The sequence below is a fragment of the Bombina bombina genome, chromosome 3 (assembly GCF_027579735.1).
Source record: "Bombina bombina isolate aBomBom1 chromosome 3, aBomBom1.pri, whole genome shotgun sequence".
NCBI lineage: Eukaryota > Metazoa > Chordata > Amphibia > Anura > Bombinatoridae > Bombina > Bombina bombina.
Window position 1 is genome coordinate 251001421 of NC_069501.1, and position 24250 is coordinate 251025670.

The 24250-nt window shown below is 35.3% G+C and overlaps 1 protein-coding gene across 4 annotated transcripts in view; it reads right to left on the minus strand.

Moving 5' to 3' along the window:
* CUX1 (cut like homeobox 1) overlaps positions 1-24250 on the minus strand; it is a 657906-nt gene that overhangs the window by 209309 nt on the left and 424347 nt on the right. For 2 of the 4 annotated variants that reach the window (XM_053706258.1, XM_053706259.1), the window contains one exon: positions 2555-2857. The exons of the other annotated variants lie outside the window; for them this stretch is intronic. In XM_053706258.1, coding sequence (XP_053562233.1) covers positions 2555-2857 — 303 coding nt within the window. The remainder of the gene's footprint in view (positions 1-2554; positions 2858-24250) is intronic. 4 annotated transcript variants of the gene reach the window in all.

Below are 24250 nucleotides of genomic sequence, written 5' to 3' on the forward strand. Positions count from 1 at the left end.
GCGGGGTTGCATGTGAGCACAAAGGAGTGCTTGTGTGCAATGTTAAATGAGGGCAAAGAATTGCTGTCCACCAGAGGAGAGCTTGGGCAGACAGGGGCGAATATGTATGCTTCTGCATGTTATGGATTGACAAATTGAGCTCTGTGTGAACTTTTGCAAACTCTGAGGCGGAATTGGTGGGGCCCAAGCACCACCTATATCATGTAGGGCTCCTCTGTGTGCCCTCCTTGCAAAAAAAGAGCTCATGCTGTAAGGAAAGTGTATGGATTCGCCTTTACAAATATGGTGGGAGATTTTAGAATATGGCCGTCACAGTGTGGTCATACAGACAAACCCACCATTAAATTTATAAAAAAAAGGCTACACAAGAGCATATCTTCTTGTGTGGACTAACCAAGGTGGTAGGATGACCCACAATCACTGAGAAGCATCCCCTCTTGCTATATGGCTGCTGGCGCAGGTTCTGCTTATTTCAAACAGCCATAAAGGGCGCATTGTTCAAATGTGGTGAACCACATCTCAGCCTTTTTTTTGGGCTGTTTAGGTACCCACTAACTGCACTAGTTATGCCATCAATTAGGTAAGTACTTAAAAAAATAGGCAAAAAATAGAACATTTGATTAATAGCATTGGATTTTATAAAGGAATCTGCAATGCAATAGGAATAGCCAGGCACACATCTTTCAGTAGAATACTGCATAAAAAAAAGATTCCATTGACAATTTTCTATCCTGCAATAAGTGTGGACTGAAAAAATAGACCTTTAGATAATTTGTATGTCATATTATTCAGAAAAGGCACAGCCCAGGATACCCTCTGGTTTAAAATCAGACATTCTATGAACATTTGTTTGTCAAAACGTAACATAGACCTCTAATTTAATATAATGGAAGAAAACTTCTTATCTGGACAATTTGACCAAAAGAGCCCCAACTAATCTTGTGCTTGAAAAATCAGATATATGGCAGAAATAATGTGTGATTTAATAACCACAAAAAATGGAATTTACTTAATATGGGGAAGAAAATTAAATAAGTGATGCAGAAATCAGTTTTTTTTCCATTAAAACCTATAGCATTTTTAGGAAATCAAGACACTTAGCCAGACCTGAACCAGCAGAGAATAGTATGACAGCAGTTATTTGAAAAACCATGGTATGGAGATTATATCTGTATAACAAGTTTAAAATTACGAGGACAGCAGACACAGTATTATCCTTAGCTACAGCAACGTATGTTTTTAAAGCGAGATACAAAATGAAACCAGGTTTACTTGCTATCTCATAAACAAATGGCCTAGTGATACCATCAAGCATACATATAAATATGAGATGCTGTTGTTTCTATTTTTTACCACTACAACCCTATTAGTTTCCAAGTACTGATAAAACTAAAGGAATAGCCCCTTTCATACCAAACAACATATATGTTTAACCACTAACCTATATACAATATCTTCTGGGGAAATTTTTATCTAGTAAAAGCAAATAAGCACATAATGAGAATATAGGTCTCTCATTTTCACTCTGAAAACCAACTCTTATAACAGGCAATAAGCAAATAAAGGCAAGCGGGGATATTTGCCTATATGTGCTAATTGCCTGTGCAATAATTCTGTTGCTTCCCTTTTATGAAATGGAGGATTTTAATCTTATGCTTTTATCTCCACCATAATTTAAGTATATATATATATATATATATATATATATATATATATATATATATATATATACTGTATATAGAACCAATGGCACTACCTAGCGGGACATTTACTGGCCAATATTGGTAGACCTCTATTTTAGTCTTAGGCCGGGAGGTGCTGTGTATTATATTTGAATTTGTTTACAAAAAACAATCAGAGGAAAAAAGGAGAGAGATTCCACTGATTGTGAAAGAATACACATATAGCACTCTCGTTATCCCATTTAGACAGGGGAAAATAAGTGTATTTATAGTGCTTGGTGTAACAGTTTTTCGTTTTTTTTTGTTAGGGTGCCCATAGAAGTCTATTGGTAGAAGAAGGTAGTGCGGTAGCAATTTCCGAACTTCTGAAGTCGGCGTTTTTCTTGCACGCTAACTTTTTACTTTAAACTTGCAAAACGCGCCTGTAAGGCCGTGCTATTTTACCTTGAATACAGATAGCGCATGAGCGGAAAAGAAATAGTATGTCACTTGCAATCTAGCCCTATTGTTTCTGTGTAAACATGCATTATCCACACTCCTTAAACGGCCAAAAAGCTAATTCTGTAACTTAGTCTAAACCTGCTATGGTTTGCAGCATTTGAAGATTTGGCAACTCTAGGGAGTTGCATATTTCAGATGACACGTTTCTGTCCATTATTTTTTATTTATTCCTTGTGAGCATTTTAGAGTTTATAAATAACATCTTTTTTTACTTATTTAATTTAGTGTTTTTATTTCTATATTTTGTATATTCTAAAAATGATTTCTACAAAAAAAAGAAGTCTCGGTTTAATATTCCCTCATACAAGACAATGCACCATTTTATTTTTGTGGCGCTATAGCTTTGAATAACATTACATTAGACAAATTACCTAAATTATTGTCAGTCAAAACTTCTTTGACTCTTTTGGTGATACCGTAAGTATCGAGTTCAGGCGACATAGCCACCAACTCTTGAATGCTAAGTGCTGAATGGCCGGGAAATGGAAGCGGCGTTGCAGGTTGGGAGTCGCAAGCAGTTGCATCACTTGACTCTTGACCTTCGGCTTCCTTGTTAGTCTCAATAGTAGGACAAGGCTGCTGAACTAATTCTGTCAGACTCTTGACAGATTCGCTGGAACTCATTGGAGATTCTGGAGCAGGACTGCAGCTAGTCGAGGTCTTTGGAGTGCTTTCTGTGAAAATAAAACAATTTGCTTGATAAAAGTATAAAATTAGCATAAAAAGAAGATGTAATGTGCATATACAACTATGCAAAATTACATATTTATTTTAACACTATAGAGGAACACTTCTGAAGATGTTATCCTTACCAACAAAAAAGAGTTTTGCAAATATATATTTAACAAAATATATTAAAATAAGCTATCTAAAGGTTCACTAGCCCTGCGCAACAGTATAAATTAAGTCCCTTAATGTCATATTATTGCATTTTTTCTGTTTTGGACACAATTACTGGGAGGCAGCTTACATGATCATTAGATAACAGTCAGGGCTAGAGTTGAGTGCAAATTAACGTTCCCACTTGAGTTTTAATTGCGCTAGAATTAAGATTTTTGCGCTTGTCGGGTTGCGCTCGTATTATGATTTGAAAGTAAACTGTTTTCGCAATCACACTAACCAGACAAGTGCAGAAATGAGAAGACAGAATATTGCATGCGCGTTCACGTATTCCCCATAGAAGAAGAAGAAAAAAGTGGAAATAAAACACCCCACTCTCGCACAAACACGGTCACATATTCTCATTTGCGCCAACCCAACATGAAAATATAAATATTTAACATTCCAATGTTCTTCAAATAACAGAATATGCTCTTTTTATTCATAATTAAATATTTCTACATATATATGATGGTATTTGTGTACAATATATATCTATCTATCTATATATATATATATATATATATATATATGTATGAATATCTATTTAGAAATACATAGGCCATGTTCCGCTATGTGCAGATCATTGGAATGTGAAATACCACGGTATTTACAATAAATACATAGTTAAAACCTTTATTAAAAATGAATATTGCATAAATATGCTTTAACGTGTTAACATCTACTTAACGGCAAAGGGCTCCAATGCATATGTATTTATGTGTATATATGTCTGTAAATACATTTATATACATAAATACATATGTATACATTTATAGACATGTATATATACATCTTTAGACATGTATATATATATATATATATATATATATATATATATATATATATCTATGTTAAATTCCTTTTTCTGCCTTATTTTGAGCCCTTATAACGTTTGTGTGCAATATTGTTTTAAATAATGTTTATTAGATGGTGTTGGTAACTATACTTGTAATGTATTTTTGAGGCATTTTGTGCAACTATTTTTTTTTGCGAAACAGTTAACAACAGCTCTGAGGACACGGTAATCATTCTATCCGTATTCTTAAGCAATCGCGTTTACTTTCAACTTGTAATGCCAGCACAATTTAACGAACGCGAAAACCCGATATTGCAAGTGGGCAAACGTTTGCGCTCCACTTGTAATCTGGCACTTAGTATTCTGCAATTTTTTCATTCCTTTATTGATCTCATTAATCCCTCATTCTGTCACTCTGTGTTCAGATTACCTTTAAAAACTCAAGGTTGGTTAAAGGTTATGGACAAATATGTCTGACACGCATACAAAATTATTTGTAATTTAGACAAAACTTGGGTTCATGTCAACTTATTAGAACCAGTGTATTTAAAGGGACAGTCTAATCAAAATTAAACTTTCATGATTTAGATGCATGATATTTTAAACAACTTTGTTCACTTGGTATTCTTTGTTGAAAACTAAACCTAGGTAGGCTCATATGCTAATTTATAAGACCTTGAAGGCTGCCTCTAATATCAGTGCATTTTAACAGTTTTTTACAGCTAGACAGAAATAGTTCCTGTGTGCCATATAGATACCATTGTGCTCACTCCTTGGAGTTACCTAGGAGTCAGCACTGATTGGCTAAAATCGATGTCCGTCAAAAGAACTAAAATAAGGGGACAGTCTGCAGCCTTAGATATAAGGTAAACAATGAGGTAAAAAGTATATTACTATAACTGTGTTGGTTATGCAAATCTGGGTAATGGGTAATAAAGGGATTATCTTTTTAAACAATCAAAATTCTGGAGTAGACTCTCCATTTAAGAGTCTTCAACAGCTTAAGGCTTTACTGATTGAAGAGAAGTACCCTAGTTGCATCTAAATTAGGGCTGGGCGATATGGGCAAAAAAAAATTTTGTGATTTATTTTGAAAAAAAAACGCGATTGCGATTTAATTGCGATTTTCTTATAAATGACTATAACACCTTCATTTTGCATTCTAAAGTTTATTTAACACTACAGAATCTTAAAGTACATGTTTCTCAATGTCCAATACACTCTTGGAGCATAAAAATACAAACCACAAAATAGTTAAAATAAAATTTGCTGCCGGTGATGTGATTAAATAGTAGTCACTAGCCAGTTATTAGGTTTTATGACACACAACATTGTCATGTTTTCTTGGACAGTCATTCTAACTGTGGACAGTGGTATGATTAACAAATGAAGCAGTATAAACCACATACACACACAATTATATATATATATACATACACACACACACATATATAATATACAATCACATAAACAGTTGCACACAGATATATATATATGCATAAAAAACATTGTAGATTCAGTTAAGTTAACCCAGCAGCAGAAGGGACTGCAGTTTTAGCCTTTTTGGGAGCCGTGGGGTTAACTGCATCTGCTATGTATTTGAGCCAGAGGAGCAGGAGATTGTGTGAGAGGTTCCATAATGTTTACATACCCTACGTTTCAGACTACAGACGTCCCTAGGGGGAAATGTAAGTAAATGGCTTTCTCTCCTGTTCATTCCTGCATGGGCTCTGCTTCTATATTTCTAGATTGATCGGCTGCTTATGAGAACAGAAAGTGAAAGTAAAACAGCCATTTTACAAATGTGTGCTAAAAGCAACCACTAGATGGAGCTGATTTGCAAGAAATCACAAACAAATCAATATTACAGCCACTTCTGAGGATTTTTTTATTTAAGAAAAAATTTCGACTCTCACGGTTTTAAAATCGCGGCGATTAATCGCGGTTTTAAACCGCATTTGCGATTAATCGTGCAGCCCTAATCTAAATCTACTATGCACAGCCAAAAATTGTTTGGTAATGTCATAATTCTCAAATGCACAATGGTTGGACAACTCTAAACTAAAAACACTTGCCTTTACTGTGATTTTTTATTGTGAAATCGCACAAAATTGAGGAGGAAAATAAAGTGACTGTGTCTGCACATGGCAGATGTATGATCCCTTGCAAGTCCCAGCACAAGCACTGGATACAATTTCTCCTACAATGGGATGTGGCTACTGATAAAATGTTGAGGTAAAATTTTCCTTTTTCACATAGAGATGTTCATGTGATATTTTCTATTCAGATTTTTACATATATGCTGCATCACTTTCAAATGATTGAGTATGATTGAGTATGATTGAGTATTTGGATAACATCCCTTTAAACAATCAATGTGTTAGAAACTTATTTTGTAAACCCTTTAGTTACCAAAGCATAATATAATTCATTTCTTAACAGCATGTTACAACACCTTCTGACAGCTAAGGAGTTAACACAAACACAAAGCTAAATCCAGGCAATATTTAAATGTAGGCCCAGAAAGTTCCAGGGGCGCGATTACATATACAGCGCAGGCTTCAGCCAAGCGTTGCAACCCGCCGCCCGTAATTTCACCTCGCACATTGGGATATTACATAAACCCCGCCCGTTTATAAAGTGCCGTAAGTCTGATAAACTAGCGATGTCCAGAAATGAGCGTAAATACAAATTTCTGGAGTCGCCAGTGACTTACGGCACTTTAGAAATTGCCGGCGCCTAAGAAAAGTAAAGAAAATATCAAATCTCCCGTAACAGTCTAACACGCCTCCCAAAAATAAACCCGACACGTAAAACCCCTATATCCGCAATCCCCCCCTCTCACTACTAATAATAAATGTATTAACCCCTAAACCGACAACCCCCCACAACGCAATAAGCCAAATTAAACTATTAACCCCTATACCCGCCATCAAACCCACATCGCAAGTAATAACTAAACTATTAACCCCTAATCCGCTATTAATCCACAACGCAATAAACCTATTAAAACTACTAACCCCTAAAGCCCACAACACAATAAACCTAACCCCTAACCTAACACCCCCTAAATGAACCCAGATTACCTAATTTACAAAATACTTAAGTTACTATTAAATTAAAAAAAACTAACACTACTTTAAAAATACTCAAAATTCTGGAGTAGACTGTCCCTTTAAGCTATAATTACATAAAATAAAAAAGAAAATTACCAAATTTTAAAAAATTATACCTAATCCCTATGAAAATAAAAAGCCCCCCAAAATAAAAACACCCCCTACTCTAATAAACTACCAGTAGCCCTTAAAAGGGCTTTTTGCAGGGCATTGCCCCAATAATTCCTATTGGATGATTTGATTCTTCAAATTCAAATCAGCCAATAGGATTAAAGCTACTCAAATCCTATTGGCTGTTCAAATCAGTCAATAGGATGAGAGCTACTGAAATTCTATGGGCTATTCAAATCAGCCAATAGAATTTCAGTAGCTCTCATCCTATTGGCTGATTTGAACAGCAAATAGGATTTTAGTAGCTTTCATCCTATTGGCTGATTTGAATTTGAAGAATCAAATCAGCCAATAGGAATTCAAGGGACGCCATTTTTAATCGCGTCCCTTGAATTCTCTATCTAGTGTGCGGCGAAGATCGTACAAAGTGGATCCTCCACGCTCCATGGCTCCGCGGTCGCCGGTCTTCAGCTCCGCTATGCGAAGGATGTTCCAGGAAGAAGAAAGAAGAGGTCGCCGCTTGGAAGAAGACTTCACCGCCTGGAACAGGACCTTCTCCGCCGGACTTCAGGAACGGTGAGTAGCAACCTGGGGCTTAGACTTAGGGTTTTTTAAGTTTTTTTTTAATTTTATTTAGATAGGGTGGGAAGTAAAAGAGCTAAATGCCCTTTTAAGGGCAATGCCCAACAAATGCCCTTTTCAGGGCAATGGGTAGTTTAGGGGTTTTAGTGTTAGGTTATTTTATTTGAGGGGGTTTGGTGGGTGGGGGGTTTTACTGTTAGGGGGAGCTTTGTGTATTTTATTGTAAAAGAGCTGATTATCTTGGGGCAATGCCCTGCAAAAGGCCCTTTTAAGGGCTACTGGTAGTTTATTAGAGTAGGGGGTGTTTTTATTTTGGACCTGGGCATCCGCAGTTAAGTGATACCAGCCCACTGACACCAATGAATGCATATATTTTCTTCCCCCACTTACACCACTGCTATATATATATATATATATATATATATATATATATATATATATATATATATATATACAGACATTACAGAGCCCTGGACACGTCCGGCTAAAATTTACCGGGCCTTGAGTTAATTTGGGTTGAGAACCACTGTATTGTGCATGTGCAGTAAATGGTCAAACGCATACAGAGTGCAATGAAAACCAATGTTGTTTATGTTATACCTTATTTTATTCTAATCTTGGCGAACTACCTAACAAATGTTACATTGTCTGCAGACTCAAAGAAAGGTTTCTCCAAATAAGGCAGATGGTGGAGTTTAGCTAATGAGATACAATTGCAGTAAACAAGATGTCAATTTGGTTTTAAAATGTTTAAACTTGGCTGTTTTAGGCTAATTGAGTTATAGGTCTAGGTTGAAAGATATGGTATAGTTCATTCAAATATTTTGTTTTTAGTATTATGAATACGGAGTATGGGTATGTGAGATTACTGTTTGAATTAGTAGATTGGGTTTTTTTTGTTTTCTAGATATAAGGATATTTTTAAATTACTTTTAATAACAAGGAGATAATTAAATAGGAGTACAATGAAGCTAAAGTGGTTTTTAATAGCTATTAACACACACATATATATGTGATATTTTAGATAATGCCAATGAAAGGGTTAATAAGAAGCTCATATTGCATGACTATGTATAAATATCTCCATAAAATAAGGGGTCAGCAGCCTCTAATGAAGTAGGAACGTGTCAGGTTACGCTCACTGTTTTTGATGACGTCAAAATCCCTAGGCACTCCCGTAGCCGGCACACGGCGAACACTGAGTAGGGTGTGCACAAGTGAAAGGATTCACCTATCATGGAAAACTGTTCTGTATAATTTTCTTACCTGATACAGACTGTCATGTTTGTGAGTGAGAAACTCTTGATGAGGACTTGATGCTTTTACAATATCTTATGTGCATGAGGGTTTATAATGTGTGTTTTTATGAGAATTATTAAATTTGATGAAATTAAAACTACACTTAGATCCTGTTTTGTACATTTATGTATGGTTTGCTTCTCTGTTTAGACTTGGCTGATATGTTATTCTATAGCAAGACAACAGAAATGTAATTACAAGGTGTTTAGTGCCCCTTTAAGAGATTTCCCTCACATCCAAGGGCTTAACTCTAACGTTAACCCCAATCCCAACTTTAATTGTAACCCTAAACTCTACCCTCAATCAATAATCAAGATTGCCAACCATTACTTCTTTGCATAAGGACAAGCTGAGCTCTCTGTCCACTGCATTGCAGTTGGCAATCTCACACTTGCAATATTGTGGCTAGATACCATCTCCCTTAACCCTTTTAACTTTTGTATTTTTTTTCCAGGGGTCTGTAGCTGCTTAGATGTGTGAGATACAGGCATCTAAGAAGCATGCCCCCTTCCCCTATACTTTGTATTGTAAAGTTTTACTAAAATTGTGCGGTGACGCCATCACGTCATTGCGCGTGACTTCACCACGCAAAACGTGAAGCCCCGGCAATGCCGGTCACTATGCAGGCACGATCGCCGGGGTAGGAGCTGATGGGAGCCCCCAGATCTCCTTCAAGGTGGGAGAGTACTAGCGACGGCTCTGAGCCGTAGTTAGCACCAGAGTGGGAAACTCTGCGACGGCTCTTCGTTCTCTTGCTATCTTTATTAAAAAAGCAGGAATGTGATGTATAGGAGCCGGCCCATTTTTGGTTGAGAACCTGGGTTATGCTTGCTTATTGGTGGGTAAATGTAAGCCTCCAATAAGCAAGCGCTATCCATGGTGCTGAACCTAAAATGGGCTGGCTATCAAAAAATGATAATAGGAGTTAATAAGAAAGTTGCTTAAAATTTCATGCTCTATCTGAATTATGAAAAAAAAAAATTGGGTTCAGTGTCACTTTAAGCTTTAATGCAAATGCTTAAATAGTTTAGGACACCGCATAGTAGTGATATACTATAATAAAACGCAATGATAGCAGAACTGCATTTTGTTGTTTGTACAGAACAATATAAAATATACAAATCAGTATTTATTGTAACTAATCTATGCAATTAATTTCCCAGTAGAATTACAGTTGACCTGTCTCAGTAGGAATTAAAATATAATTTACATTAAGGCAAATAATGACAAAGTGCTGGAGACATGTAGCATCCACGGGATTCTTTTGGCTGGCCACTAGGCTGTGATGCTAAATATACATTTACTACATATGGCATGTTAACCTTCTTAAATAAGTTTTTCTTTTATTATCATTGCCAGTCCATTAAAGAGACATAATACTCAAATCACTTGAAAGTGATGCAGGATAACTGTAAAAAGATGTAAATATCACCTGAACATCTCTATGTAAAAAGGGAAGATATTTTAACTCAAAATTTCTTCAGCTCACCAGAGTAAGTGTTCTGTGAACAGTTAGAGCTGCTGTAAAGCTGTAAGTTGGGGGGGGGGGGGAAACAACAACAACAAAAAAAACACAATAGCCCATCAGCATCAGCAGTGCTGAGCTCATGCATTGCTTTTGCTGTGAGCTCATTTGATTTCACTTAAATCTCATGTGATTTCATAGTAAACTTCCTTAAACTGAATAGGAAAATAAAATGACTGTGCCTGCACATGTTAGATGCACACTCTCTTGGATGTCCTAGAACTAAAGTCTCTTTACAGTGGGGTATGAATGCTTAGGACATTTTGAGGTAAATATCTTCCTTTTTTTATATAGAGATGTTCAGGTGATATTTTCTAGTCAGCTTTTTACAGCTATGCTGCATCACTTTCAAGTACTTCAACATTTGGGTATCACGTCCCTTTAAATCCTGGGACTTTTGAATTCATTGGCTTATATTTACAGAGGAGTGTATGGGCTACACTGCCCTTGGATTACGAGACCCTGTATCGAAATCACAGTTCATGCAAAGGTTAGAGATTGGTAGCTCCAGCCGTCAGTTACAATGACTGGTGAACATTATACACAATATAAAAAGTGATATAGTGCGCAGATGAACATGTAAACACAATTCAAATAAGTCACGCACTTGCCTATTTACTGCGGCACAATAGTGTATCACTTTAAAAACTTGCATTATTCAGATAGGACTTTTAATCAACTTTCCAATTTACTTTTATCATCAAATTTGCTTTTTCCTCTTGGTATTCTTAGTTGAAACTAAACATAGGCAGACTCATATGCTAATTTCTAAGCCCTTGAGGGCTGCCTCTTATCACATGCTTTTTAAATTGCTTTTCAACACAAAGAGACTGAAAGTACATGTGGGCCATATAGATAACACTGTGTTCAGGCACAGAAAGTTATTTAAGATTTAGCACAACACAATGCTAAATGCAAGTCAATAGATAATAAACAGTCACAGTCATGTGATCAGGGGGCTGGAAGAAGGTTCTTAGATACAAGGTAATCACAGAGGTAAAACGTATATTAATATAACTCTGTTGGTTATGCAAAACTGGGGAATGGGTAATAAAGGGATTATCTATCTTTTAAAACAATAAAAATTATATTGTAGACTGTCCCTTTAATTAGCAATCAATTGTTCAGGGATCTGTTACATTTTCTTTTTGAGAATTTGTACATCCAATCGAATTCAAGTACTCTCCAGCACAGATCACTTTAACAATCTGCTTGCATAATAACATGGCCATACACAGTCAAACATTGACCTCTGATAACTTTTACATATATCAGAGCTTCTCATATTGGTTCAAAGTTGTTTTTGAAGCAAATAACAATGCATAAATTGTATTTTACTTTAAAAACAGCATTAAAAAAAGTATTTTATTTCTTTGTTGGTTAGATGCATTTTACAAATCTGATTGTTTTGCTTTGCAAACCCTTAGGTCACCATTAACAGAATATATAACTTAGTAAATGTTATTTCTGAATTACAAGCAGCTGAGAAGCTATACTGTAAATTTGCCCAGATTCAGCCAAGCGCGAGAGCAAATTGGCAGGTCATCCATCTTGTTCACTGTACACTGTCAGGGATGGCATGAATTCCCTACATGATTAACAGGCTTCTTCTCAGGTCTGTGTCCTTTGACCTACACCAAGGTCAACATTATGGCTGTTTGCCTGCTACAGTGCAAAGAGACAGTTTTAACTTTTCTGTAATTTTGTCCCCAGCATCAGCCTAAACAAATCTTACTGCAGAGCAAGATTAATTACCATGTCGCTGTGCCCATGCAACACAAGACGAGTACATGCTTTTTCAAACGTATTCCTATTAGCAAGAAAATGACAGATGAGGACGAAAACGTAAACATTTGGAAAATGATTAAAGCAGTCTACCTTCATTTCATGGTATAAATAAGCAGAAACAGCTTGGAAGGATATTTGGCTTCCAGATGATGTGTCTGCTTGTGATCTAAGAATAAAAAATGTCTACAACTGTGTTACTGTGATTATATTTAGAAGGGTGTATTAGCTTCCTACTGTCTGATACTATGCATGAAAAAGAGACAGTGAGCGTTAAAAAGGACATGGAATCAATAGTGGTATTTAAATTTGCTGTCTCACCAGGGTTTTTGAGTTTGGGTAATAAAAGCAATAAGCATCATCATCACATTTCTTGCATCTACGAGCAGAACTAAATTAGGAGCTAAAATAACTAATTAGCTAACAGCTAGACCTGGGTATAGGATATCCCCCTCTCTTTTTTTTCAGCAGGAGTGAAAGGAAATCATAGGCTTGGAGAAAAACATATTGTCTTCTGGTGTCCATAAACAATGTAAACAAAATCTTAACGACAGGCAAATAAAAAATGAAGAGAAATTCCAAACTCCGGTTAATAAAATTCTCAATAGAAACTACACTTTGTTATCAAGGACCTCTTCATTTGCCAAAACTTGGTTAAAAAACACTGATTCAAAAGGTTCTGATAGCGCAGAAGAGAAGATTTTAAAGGGACAGTCTAGACCCAATACTTAGTCTTTACTTATTATTAAAGGGATACTGAACACAATTTTTTTCTTTCATGATTCAGATAGAGCAGGCGATTTTAAATGGATACTAAAGTTAAATTTTTTTCTTTCATGATTCTGATAGAGCATGCAATTTTAAGCAACTTTTAAATTTACTCCTATGCTTTACATTTCTGCTTTTTAAATAAAGATAGCAAGAGAATGAAAAAAAAGATAATAGTATTAAATTAGAAAGTTGCTTAAAATTGTAAGCTCTATCTGAATCATGAAAGAAAAAAATGTGGGATCAGTGTCCCTTTAAACACCAGACACGCATATTGCAATGGGTTCCACATCTATAAGCTAGTAAGAAGTACATGAAACTTCTAAATAATTATGTTATCAGTTTAAAATGGCAGCCAAGCTCCGCCCACAGCTTTCTTCTTGTCCAGTTAGCTGTTTTCTTGTATGACAGTTTAGCAGTTCACGTTTAATATTTTTTAAGTTAGTTATTTCAAATTGCACATGCACAAATCAGTGTGTGCAAGTAGGAAAACATATTCACGAGTCGATCCTGATTGGAGAAACTTAAAGGGACAGTAAACCTAAAAAATAATGTTATATAATTCTGCACATAGTGCAGAATTATATAACATTATTTTAGTGCTATTGTTATAAAAGCTTTTTTTGCCTTTGAATTTTTTAAAATTATGCCGCTTTTACAGACCCGCTCTCTGCTGAGCGGGTCTGTTTTTTTTACTCAGTGCATCGGGCCAGCTGTATAGTCACAGCCCGGCCCGACCGCGCCATAGCATTAAGCGCAGCTCGCTCCTGCTCTGTTTGACAGCAAGGGCGAGCTGTGACTATACAGCTGGCCCGATGCACTGAGTAAAAAAAACAGACCCGCTCAGCAGAGAGCGGGTCTGTAAAAGCGGCATAATTTTAAAAAATTCAAAGGCAAAAAAAGCTTTTATAACAATAGCACTAAAATAATGTTATATAATTCTGCACTATGTGCAGAATTATATAACATTGTTTTTTAGGTTTACTGACACTTTAACATACCAAAAAATACACGCAATAGGTGGGCGGAGCTTGGCAGCCATTTTAGGCTCCTTACAAGCAATATTTCAATGTTTCATGTGCTTCTTACAAGTTTATAGATGTGGGACCAGTTGCAGGATGCTTCTCTGGTATGTAACAATAAGTAATCAAAATTACTGTAGAGTGTCCCTTTATGTTTAAAAATCTAGTGAGCACGCACTTCGAACCTGGGATTTTACAACTTTTTTGCATTTAATTGGAAAAAGATACTCATGATCACCAGCAAGTCTTGCTACAGCATTGGATAGAGATTGGAGAATTTAGCAGTAACCAAATCCTCTCTACCTTCTGCCCTCATGCCCCTAAATAAGGCAGATTTATTAGAGTGTGGCACACGACACTCCCCAGGGGTTGGCTGCAGTCCCCAGTAAAAAGCTTTTTAAACAGAGGCACTGGCAATTGTATTATTTTTTAAACTGATGTTTTACTATCTCTCTTTATTATATGTGTAATGAAACACATTAAAGAAAACAAGCTCATAATGCAAAACCGCACTGATTATACAGATAATCAGAACAACTGTGTTTAATGGCAACAACAGTGCTTATATAAAGTTAAAGGGACATATTACTCATATGCTAAATCACTTGAAACTGATGCAGTATAACTGTAAAAAGCTGACAGGAAAATATCACCTGAGCATCTCTAGGTAAAAAAGGAAGATATTTTACCTCACAATTTCCTCAGCTCAGCAGAGTAAGTTCTGTGTAAAACAATATACTTCAGCTGCTGCCCAGCTGCAAGTAAAAAAAATAGAAATGAAGAAATGAACAGCAGCCAATCACCATCAGCAGTGCTGAGGTCATGAACTCTTCTACTGTGATCTCATGAGATTTCACTTAACTCTCATGATTTTTCATATCATAGTAAACTTCCTTAAACTGAATAGGGAAATAAGATGAGTGTGCACGTAAGCTTACTCCCTTAGCTGTCCCGGGACAGACATACTGATTTGCTGCTTAGAAGTCCTTTACAATTGGATGTGGCTACTGAGGAACTTTTGAGGTAAAATATCTTTTTTACATACAGATGTTCAGGTGACATTTTCTAGTCAGCTTTTTACAGCTATGCTGCATCACTTTCAAATGTTTCAACATTTGGATATCTTGGCCCTTTAACTGTACAAACACACAAATAACTTTTATAATATTATCCTAGAAAATTAAAAAAATGTATTTTCCATTTCTTGGGATGGCAATATTAAATATCAGGAATATAAAGCTTAGGAGCCGTTCCATTTTTGGTTCAGCACCCTGGATAGCGCTTGCTTATTGGTAGCTACATTTAGTAAAACCAATAGGCAAGCATAACCCAGGTTCTGAACAAAAAAAGGGCCAGCTCTTAAGCTTTACATTCCAGCTTTTTAAATAAAGATAGCAAGAGAATGAAGAAAAATTGATAATAGGAGCAAAAAAGTTGCTTAAAATTGCTGCTCTATCCGAATCATTAAAAAAAAAATGGGTTTAGTGTCCCTTTAATAACGTGTTCTAAAAATGGATGATCTATACAACACACGATGCATGCAAGTTACAAATATAATAAAGGTCTACAGTGCTGGCTTTCTATAAAAATAAAATAAAAATATTTAGAGTGCATAAGCAAGCAAAATGTATATTAACATTAGATGGAAATGACAAAAAGCACACTAGAAGCTAACTAATTCAAAGTTCCTCTCCAAATGTCAAGCACTTCTGTTCAGTGGTTTTGTTTGTATCAGTTTAAATTTCTCCAGTAGGCTTCCTGTTAGATATTTTTTTATTTTTTTTTAAAATGAACTTTTTCAGATTAAAATGCTGTAAAACTAGATTAAATTGAATTTTTCGTCTTGTACATACATATTTATATACACACTGTGAACCTGTAATTAAAAAAACTTTAAACTCAATGAGGAACAGTATAAGTCTGTGAATGTTAGGCACAATTACATTTGATCTATAATGAACCTACTGTACATACTCACATGGTTCAAGAAAATAAAATAACTTCCTTAAAGACAAAGATCAACCGCTTAAAAAAAAAAAAAAAAAAAAAAGTTGTTTGCTAACTTCAAGGACAGCAGGTGTCATGTATCAAATCCAACTGAAGTGTTTATTATACTATTTTTTTTAATCCAACTGTGTAGTTAATTATACAATCTTAATATGGTCATATCTTTGCACTGTTTTAAACAATACTGGTCTCTAGATGAAAGCAGGGGCATTGTGAAGCTCAGTGGTTAAAGGGATACTAAACCCAATTTTTTTTCTTACATGATTCAGACAGAGCGTGCAATTTTAAGCACCTTTCTAATTTCCTCCTATTATTACATTTTCTTCATTCTCTTGCTATCTTTATTTGAAAAGCAGGAATGCTACGCTTAGGAGCCAGCCCATGAATGATGGAACAAAAAAAATAGCATTTCATATCCCTTTAAGCAATCGCGATATGACAGAACATAATTTTTCCTTGAAGTTATCATCAGTTATTTGTAGTGCCAACAGATTCTGAATCGCTAAAATAAAGTCAAAATTAAACTTTTGTGATTCAACATGCAATTTTAAACAACCTTCCAGTTTGCTTTTGTAAGCTAGTTTGCTTCATTCTCTTGGCATCCTTTGTTAAAAAGCATTGCTGTCACATGGTACAGGGGGAGGGCAAATTGGATAAACTTTGACATTTGCCAGAAAATATTCTACTGTTTATAAAAGCAATTGCTATTGCATTGTCTTTTTATTGTGTATTTCTCAATGATTAAATTCTAATGTATATAGTGGTCTGTTAAAGTGAAGGTAAACTTTGATGAATGAAAGCCTGTCTTTTAAAAATACTATTAAAAACAGGGGAACTTTCATTCATCAAAGTTTACAAAGCAGCCGATTTGATTAAAAACTTAACTCTCTTCTAGAGTTTCCTACAACTTGAAAGGTACCACCGCCTCCAATCAGGCTCATTAGTCACACACAAACTTAAACTATCTTTATGGAACCAGCATAAAGAGCGACACAAACTTAGAACCCACTAATATCCACTATACCAAACATGAGGCTTTGCCCTTAGACACCATCTTAGCCAGTTGCCAGTACCCTTTTAAAGATAACGCTATTTAATATATGTTGTAACTCATGTAATATCCCAGAGACTGTAATATAGAAGCATGGGTCATACAGGCCGCTGCACTGAACGTGTAGCACTTTTACATATGATGTATGGACCTTTATTCCAAAAGCACTTTTACTGCTGTACCTCATTGTTACGCTATGGAAATATTCTTATCTACGTTTTGTAAAATCTGTTATTTTTTCAAAATAAAAACTTTAAAATAAAAAAAGAATAATAAAAAAAAGAAATAATAGGAAGAAAAAACAAACAAAAAACAACAACAAAAAAAACAAACTTACCTCTCTTCTTTGCACAGCCAGAGCAGCTTCCCCCACCCGGAGATCCTCTCTTCACACGTCATCAATGACTAATCCAGCTTCCTCCAATCACGGCATGGCCTCAGGCAATGACTACCCTGGGGGTAAAGCCATGATTGGAGGAAGCTGGATTAGTCATTGATGACGTGTGAAGAGAGGATCTCCGGGTGGGAGAAGCTGCTCTGGCTGTGCAAAGAAGAGAGGTAAGTTTTTAATCAAAACGGCTGCTTGGTAAAGTTTAATAAATGAAAGTGCCCCTGTTTTTAATAGTATTTTTTTTAAAAACGGGCTTTCATTCCATCAAAGTTTACCTTCACTTTAAGTATATGGACTGGCAAGTGTATGCACATATGAATTAAAGGGACAGTGAGAGGCAGATTTCCTCAAATGGCATTTGTTTACATAGGTTTTCTATAGCCAGCGCTCTTCTACTGAGACTTTTAGCATAGGTAGATGTTTCAACAGGATAATCAGTTATTTCATATGACAAAATAGGGACACTATTCTTACTCCATACCACTTATAGAGACTCCTCAATATCAAATGTGTGTAGCCCATGTGATCAGCATAGAAATCAGTAATCACCAGCAGATGCAGTTAAACTGCTGTTTTGTCTCACAGCCGGAGCCCTTGACCCCTATAACCTTCTCTAGATGGACTAAGGGCCAGAGAATTCACTCTCTAAAAATATGGGTCACTTGTTACCCCTAGGATGCAGGTGATCACCTGCCCCAATGGGCACAAGGACATTTTTATAATAATGACTGTAACAGACCCCTATTACCCCACTCTGACTTAAAGGGACAGAGTGGGGAAATTTGTTATGGTTTAAAAAGATAGATAATTCCTTTCCCAGTTTTGCTTAACCAACACTGTTGTATTAATATACTTTTTACCTCTGTGATTACCTTGTATCTAAGCATTATTATTTTTGGTATATAAAACTAAGCTTTTAAATATTAATAATAAAAAGATACTAAAATGAATGCAAGTGGTATCAGGAAGGCAACGTGGAAAACGACAGACTAAAGCACGTGCACAAACTATACATTTTCATAGAAAAATTACTGGATCATCCAATCCCCCATTTAAATTTTTAAATGCAGCCCCTCTATCTTTAGTAATAATAACCTAAATTCCATTTAGTGTTTATTTGAGCAGTCAGGATAAAGTCATTTCTTATTATCTCTCCGCTGTGTAAAAAACAGCTTGAAGGTAGGAAGTCAGCAAGCATTTTCACCAAAAAGTAATTATTGTAAGTGACATTTTTACTGCTGGCGTGCCATAAGGCGTACTGTGCATTCGGAAGGACAAGTTGCTGAAATGAATTGGCAGGGTGCTCTGTGACATTTTGACAATAACCCAAACATTATTTATCTGATGGCACATCTGATACTATGGTTAGAGTGTAGAGTAAGGGTACACTATAAATGGGGGGTTATAGATTATTTATACACTAAACCATGCACATTACATTTTACAAGCATTAGGAATTCCTATGTGGAGCTTACAACCCTCCCATTTCGAGGAAGCAGGGTGATGTGCTTAAGGTCACTGAACTCGCACACAGTTTCTCATTTCAGAGAATGGTAAAAGATACTCCACTTGTACACTTATTAAAGCAGTTTCACGAACACAAAAAGCAATACTGCTGCACACGCCTGTGAGTGCAAACACGTACTGCAGCACCGTAACAAGAGACATCTACACTTACATTGTGCTGCCTGGAGATCAATAATAAGCAGCCACAACCTACGAACCCAAATTACATGGATTGTTGACTACTGAATTTCTCCACTACTGATCAACTTACACTACTGCCTGGAATGATACTAAATATTGCAACCCTTGATCTCTGTGGGACTTGACATAAATTTGTATATACATGGTACTAGTTATGTTGCTGTTGATTTTTTCCCCCTGAATTGCTCGATAGCGCATCAGTTTTGTGCATTGCTTTATTAGTGTATTACTAAATGTACATTAAAAGCAAATTTTAATTCTTTTTTAAAAAAAAAATCAGTTATATGACATAGACAAACCTGTATTACACTTCCATTATTTATTTTGCACACTTTTACAGTGATTTATTTCTGAAAAGTGCTTTTGGTAAACAAATGCATTAGCTAAACGAATCCTGAATATGGCCGCAGCATTCGACTATTTCCGGCTTGATATTTATTTGGAAAAATAATGCGTTGCACTTTTTTCCTAATACATCTGATGCCTGAATATGATGAATGCTGCAGAGGGCGGCCATTTTTGGCAATCGTTTAAAGGGACACTGAACCAAAAAATATCCTTTCGTGAATCAGATAGAGCATGAAATTTTAAGCAACTTTCTAATTTACTCCTATTATCAAATGTTCTTCATTCTCTTAGTATCTTTATTTGAAATGCAAGAATGTAAGTTTAGATGCCGGACCATTTTTGGTGAACAACCTGGGTTGTCCTTGCTGATTGGTGGATACATTCATCCACCAATAAAAAAGTACTGTCCAGAGTTCTGAATAAAAAAAAAGCTTAGATGCCTTCTTTTTCAAATAAATATAGCAAGAGAACAAAGAAAAATTGATAATAGGAGTAAATTAGAAAGTTGCTTAAATTTGGGTTCAGTGTCCCTTAAACTAATAATGAATGCCGAATATATGCTCATGCCTAATATACAAGGCATATGTACAAAAATCACTTTAATATTCCCTACATAGCTGGGTAGGTAAAAACATGACATCATATGCCGCACTACTGTGTCTCCAACAAGATTAAATTCTGAACTGATAAATAGTGAAAATCCATACAATAAAAGGTTAATACAGCTCAATATCAATAAAGCAAAGTTATTCACCACCTTTTTTCGGAAATGCACTATTCCAAGTGACTCTCCTACTGGCAAATCATATGCAAACAAAATAGACAAGCATTGCACACATCATCACTGGAAGATTTTAAAAGTCTGTTTTGTAGTTGCTGTATATAGTGATAATTATGTATATAAAGGAATCTAGTTAGGAGAGACATCTAGAATGTGTGACTCCCTGGTTGCTGGATTTGTCATGCTCAGTAATAATCTATACACAAACAACCAGTATTCAGGGAAAATGCTGTGCTAGACACAAAGCCTCAGTCTAACAACTGTTTACAGACCCTGTATATTTGTAAAGGATTTATATGTCTACATCAGTATACATTATTTTTTATTAGCAGTTTATATGAAGCAAATCCATGTTTTTAATGCTTATTTTATTATCATTTATCCTTCCTCTGTTCAGTATAAATACTGATTAACTGTTGTCTGCCATTTGCAAGCTGGTCATCTCAACACATAGGAAGATAACCTTAAATGACTTCATCGCACAAGTATTTTCTTATGTGATTCTCATATAACACATTGTCAGGTACTGGCTAATTTTGTTATATATGAATAAGGCATTCACATAAGTACTTAAACAACAAAAGCAGACAGATAGGACAGTCCTCGTCCTGACAAAATTCGTTTTGATTGATAGCTACTAAAATCCGAGAACATATTATCTTAGAGAACAAAAGTAACATTGTAACAAAGATACGGTGGGTAGTTTTTACGTTCTATACTAAATGAAGGTTAATGGGTCAAAAATGGATTTTCCCAGGACACCTAATCAGACACAAAGGGCATTGTTGAGAAACACAAATGGACACGCATACATGAATATTTGTTATTTTGCTATTCTACATATGAGGGCACAGCTGGGAAAGCATAAAGCAAATGTTCCTTGGATGTCGCTGTATGAGACTGCAGTATTGTTCCTATGAGATGTCTGCAGTGCTCTGCTGCTTATATATAACTAAACAGAACATGTACAGTTTATAAAATGATGCAGATCAACAAAGACTTACTGACCACTATCAGTACAAAGGAAAGGGCAGGATACCCTTGTCAATGAGTTTAGGACTGTAACATCTATCAACCCAGCCAGCTAATAAAAACCACTCATCCTAATGCATCACAGTTGCAAGAAACAAATGTATTTTTGCATCATGACTAACATATAGCTAGCCAATTCTCACTGATACAACTACAATATTTTTCACCTCAGTCTTTCATCTTTGAGAAATGTTTGTACCTTTAAGTTGAGTAATAAGAACTATTATTTTGTCAGCTGCCAATTATCAGTTAATAGCTAGGGCCTAATTTCTAAGTTCTTGGAATAGGAAGAAAGTGCTGTATAAATAACATTATTTGTATTTATATTTTTATTATTGCCAATAATAAGACACTTGTTAACTAATATAATTATTTAAAGGGACGCAAAATAAAAATACAAAACAAAAAGCACAAAAATACAAAAATCATCCCACTGCCTGATTGTTAACTGGCTTTCTATATGATTTAAAAATGTAAACACAGATTGACTACTCAAAAGGTAATGGCAACAGTAGCGCTACTTATACAACTCCTTAATATGCAGAAGCCCCTGAAGAAAGAAATACATGGGAGCAAAAACAAAACAATGTTCTAAACCAGTTTATCTATTTAATTGAATGTCTCTTTAAAACAGAAATTTTCTAAAAAAATATTTAAAATAAAAAAGGTAAATGACAAGATGCCTGTTTAGCATATAAACGAATTATGTTGTTCATAAGAAGCCTCTTGTAATATTACACATTTTACCAACCTCTCTTTAATACTGTAGATTAATATTTGTATATATACTTTAATTCATTTGTATATGTATTCTCTAGAACGGTACACTTTTTCATTATCTTACTGTTCACTGCTAAATTGGCTGCTCCTCTGTGCAATGTTGCTCTATGATAAATTACCATGCAGGAATAATGCCAGTCTAGTGTAAGTACAGACTGACACATACAGCATAAACATCATGTAACAACCAATTAGAACTGGCATCATCTGTAAACAAATTTATTGCAGGATACAACACCAACTGGACAGTCTAACTGTAAATATATAAAAAAACAAGAAGAAATGCTTGCTTTTAGCATTGATAGGCACAAAGTTGATGAAACAACACCTTTACCAGGTATGAAATAAGACTTCCTGACAACTGCCAAGTTCTTGAATAAATAAAATACAAAATAGTGAGGATTCCAGTAAATGCTATCATAGAGAATAGAACAGGAAATTGCATCAGGCAATATTTAATCATGTTATGATCTGATACCACGAAAGGCAAATAATCACATACAAGAGCAATGCAAAAGGAACCAATCACACACAACCATATGTTTATTATCACACTACAACACTCGTAGTAACTAATAATAAAAAAAATTGTCACAGCCTGGATGACCATTCTTTAATGCTTAAAGTGATGGTAAATACTAGCATTTTTTAAACGCTAGGATTTACCAGTGCTATAAATAAAGGGGTATAAAAAACTTCATGCTGAAAGTACCATTATTTTTCATCCCCAAGTCAAAATCATGCTAGCCATGCAGCATAATGCCGATTGGCTACCACAGCTTTTGGCTAAAAGTTGGAAACGTCACCTTACTGAAAAAATAGTGTTTTGTCGTGGGTATCCAGAGGTGTTCAGTTCGGCATAAATGTGCAGCCAGATAAAGGTACATTCAGCATTAAGTTTTTTTATACAAGCCCCCTTTATTTATAGCTTTGGTAAATCATAGTGTCTATTATATATAATGTATCTGTTTTTTTCTTTTTACATCCAAAATATCTCCGGATAACCCTTTAACTCCTGGCAATATTTCTGTTTGGCTGATGTAGCCTACCTGCTGATTGTCCCTACATAGAAAATAAAGTATTAGGATTGTTATTCAATTAATTGTCATTGATTTATTTTTACAAAGGTGTCTAGAAATTCAAATTATTTTCATTTTAGATTGTGTGTTGTTGATTTACTGGAAATTCTGTTTATTGCATACTGCAACACTCTGTTATCTGTTACCCTGCCTCATTCATTTTGTCAAATGTAAATCCAGTAGGCCCACATAGCAGGCAGATCGCCACCATGTGATTTATTTTGTTATTTAGCCTGGAGCATTGACAATGCGAGTCAATTTCCTGTCTGGATTCTGTAAGTTCATTGGTGGCAGCCATATGTCACATGTTAACTTCATATGAATCATTAAAGATACCCATTCACTACTTTCATAATCTATATGACTATTGCAAATTTCCTTCAATGGAACCCATACCTAAAATAAGAAGGAAGTGTTTACAGCAAACTCTAAACAAACATAGGGCGTGCTTGGAGAGAGGGACTGCTAAACACCACAATGTAATCGGCAAATAAACGTTGCAAAATCCCTAACAGTCTAACAGGTGATTCTGCTCTATGAAGGTACGGCCATCATGGCTGGTCATACAGTCTGCACACGGTGCGTACTCTTAAGGGGAAAAGTTGTTTATGCCAACAGGTACGTTACCATCAGTAAAGCAGTCAGACATAATATAAACATATGACGTTCCAGCAAAACATCAGTTTAAAAAAATAAATAAATAAAAAAAATAAAATGAAACTAATGCACATTAAAAGCCCTCATTTAGATTAAAAAAAAATGATGTCAGTGTGTTTTTAATAGGACACACTTCTGGGATAAATACATTTCAATTAGACTCTTTTTTCATATTAAATTTATTTGTGGGCAAAAAAAACTTCTGTATAGTATTCTTATTAAAAAAGATCAAATGCAATATACAGTATATGCGTAATATTCATATTTGTCACTCCATGCTAATGATTTGTTATCGCTTTCAGGTAAAGCACAATCAAATAAAATCAATCCACACCTGTTTTCGATTTG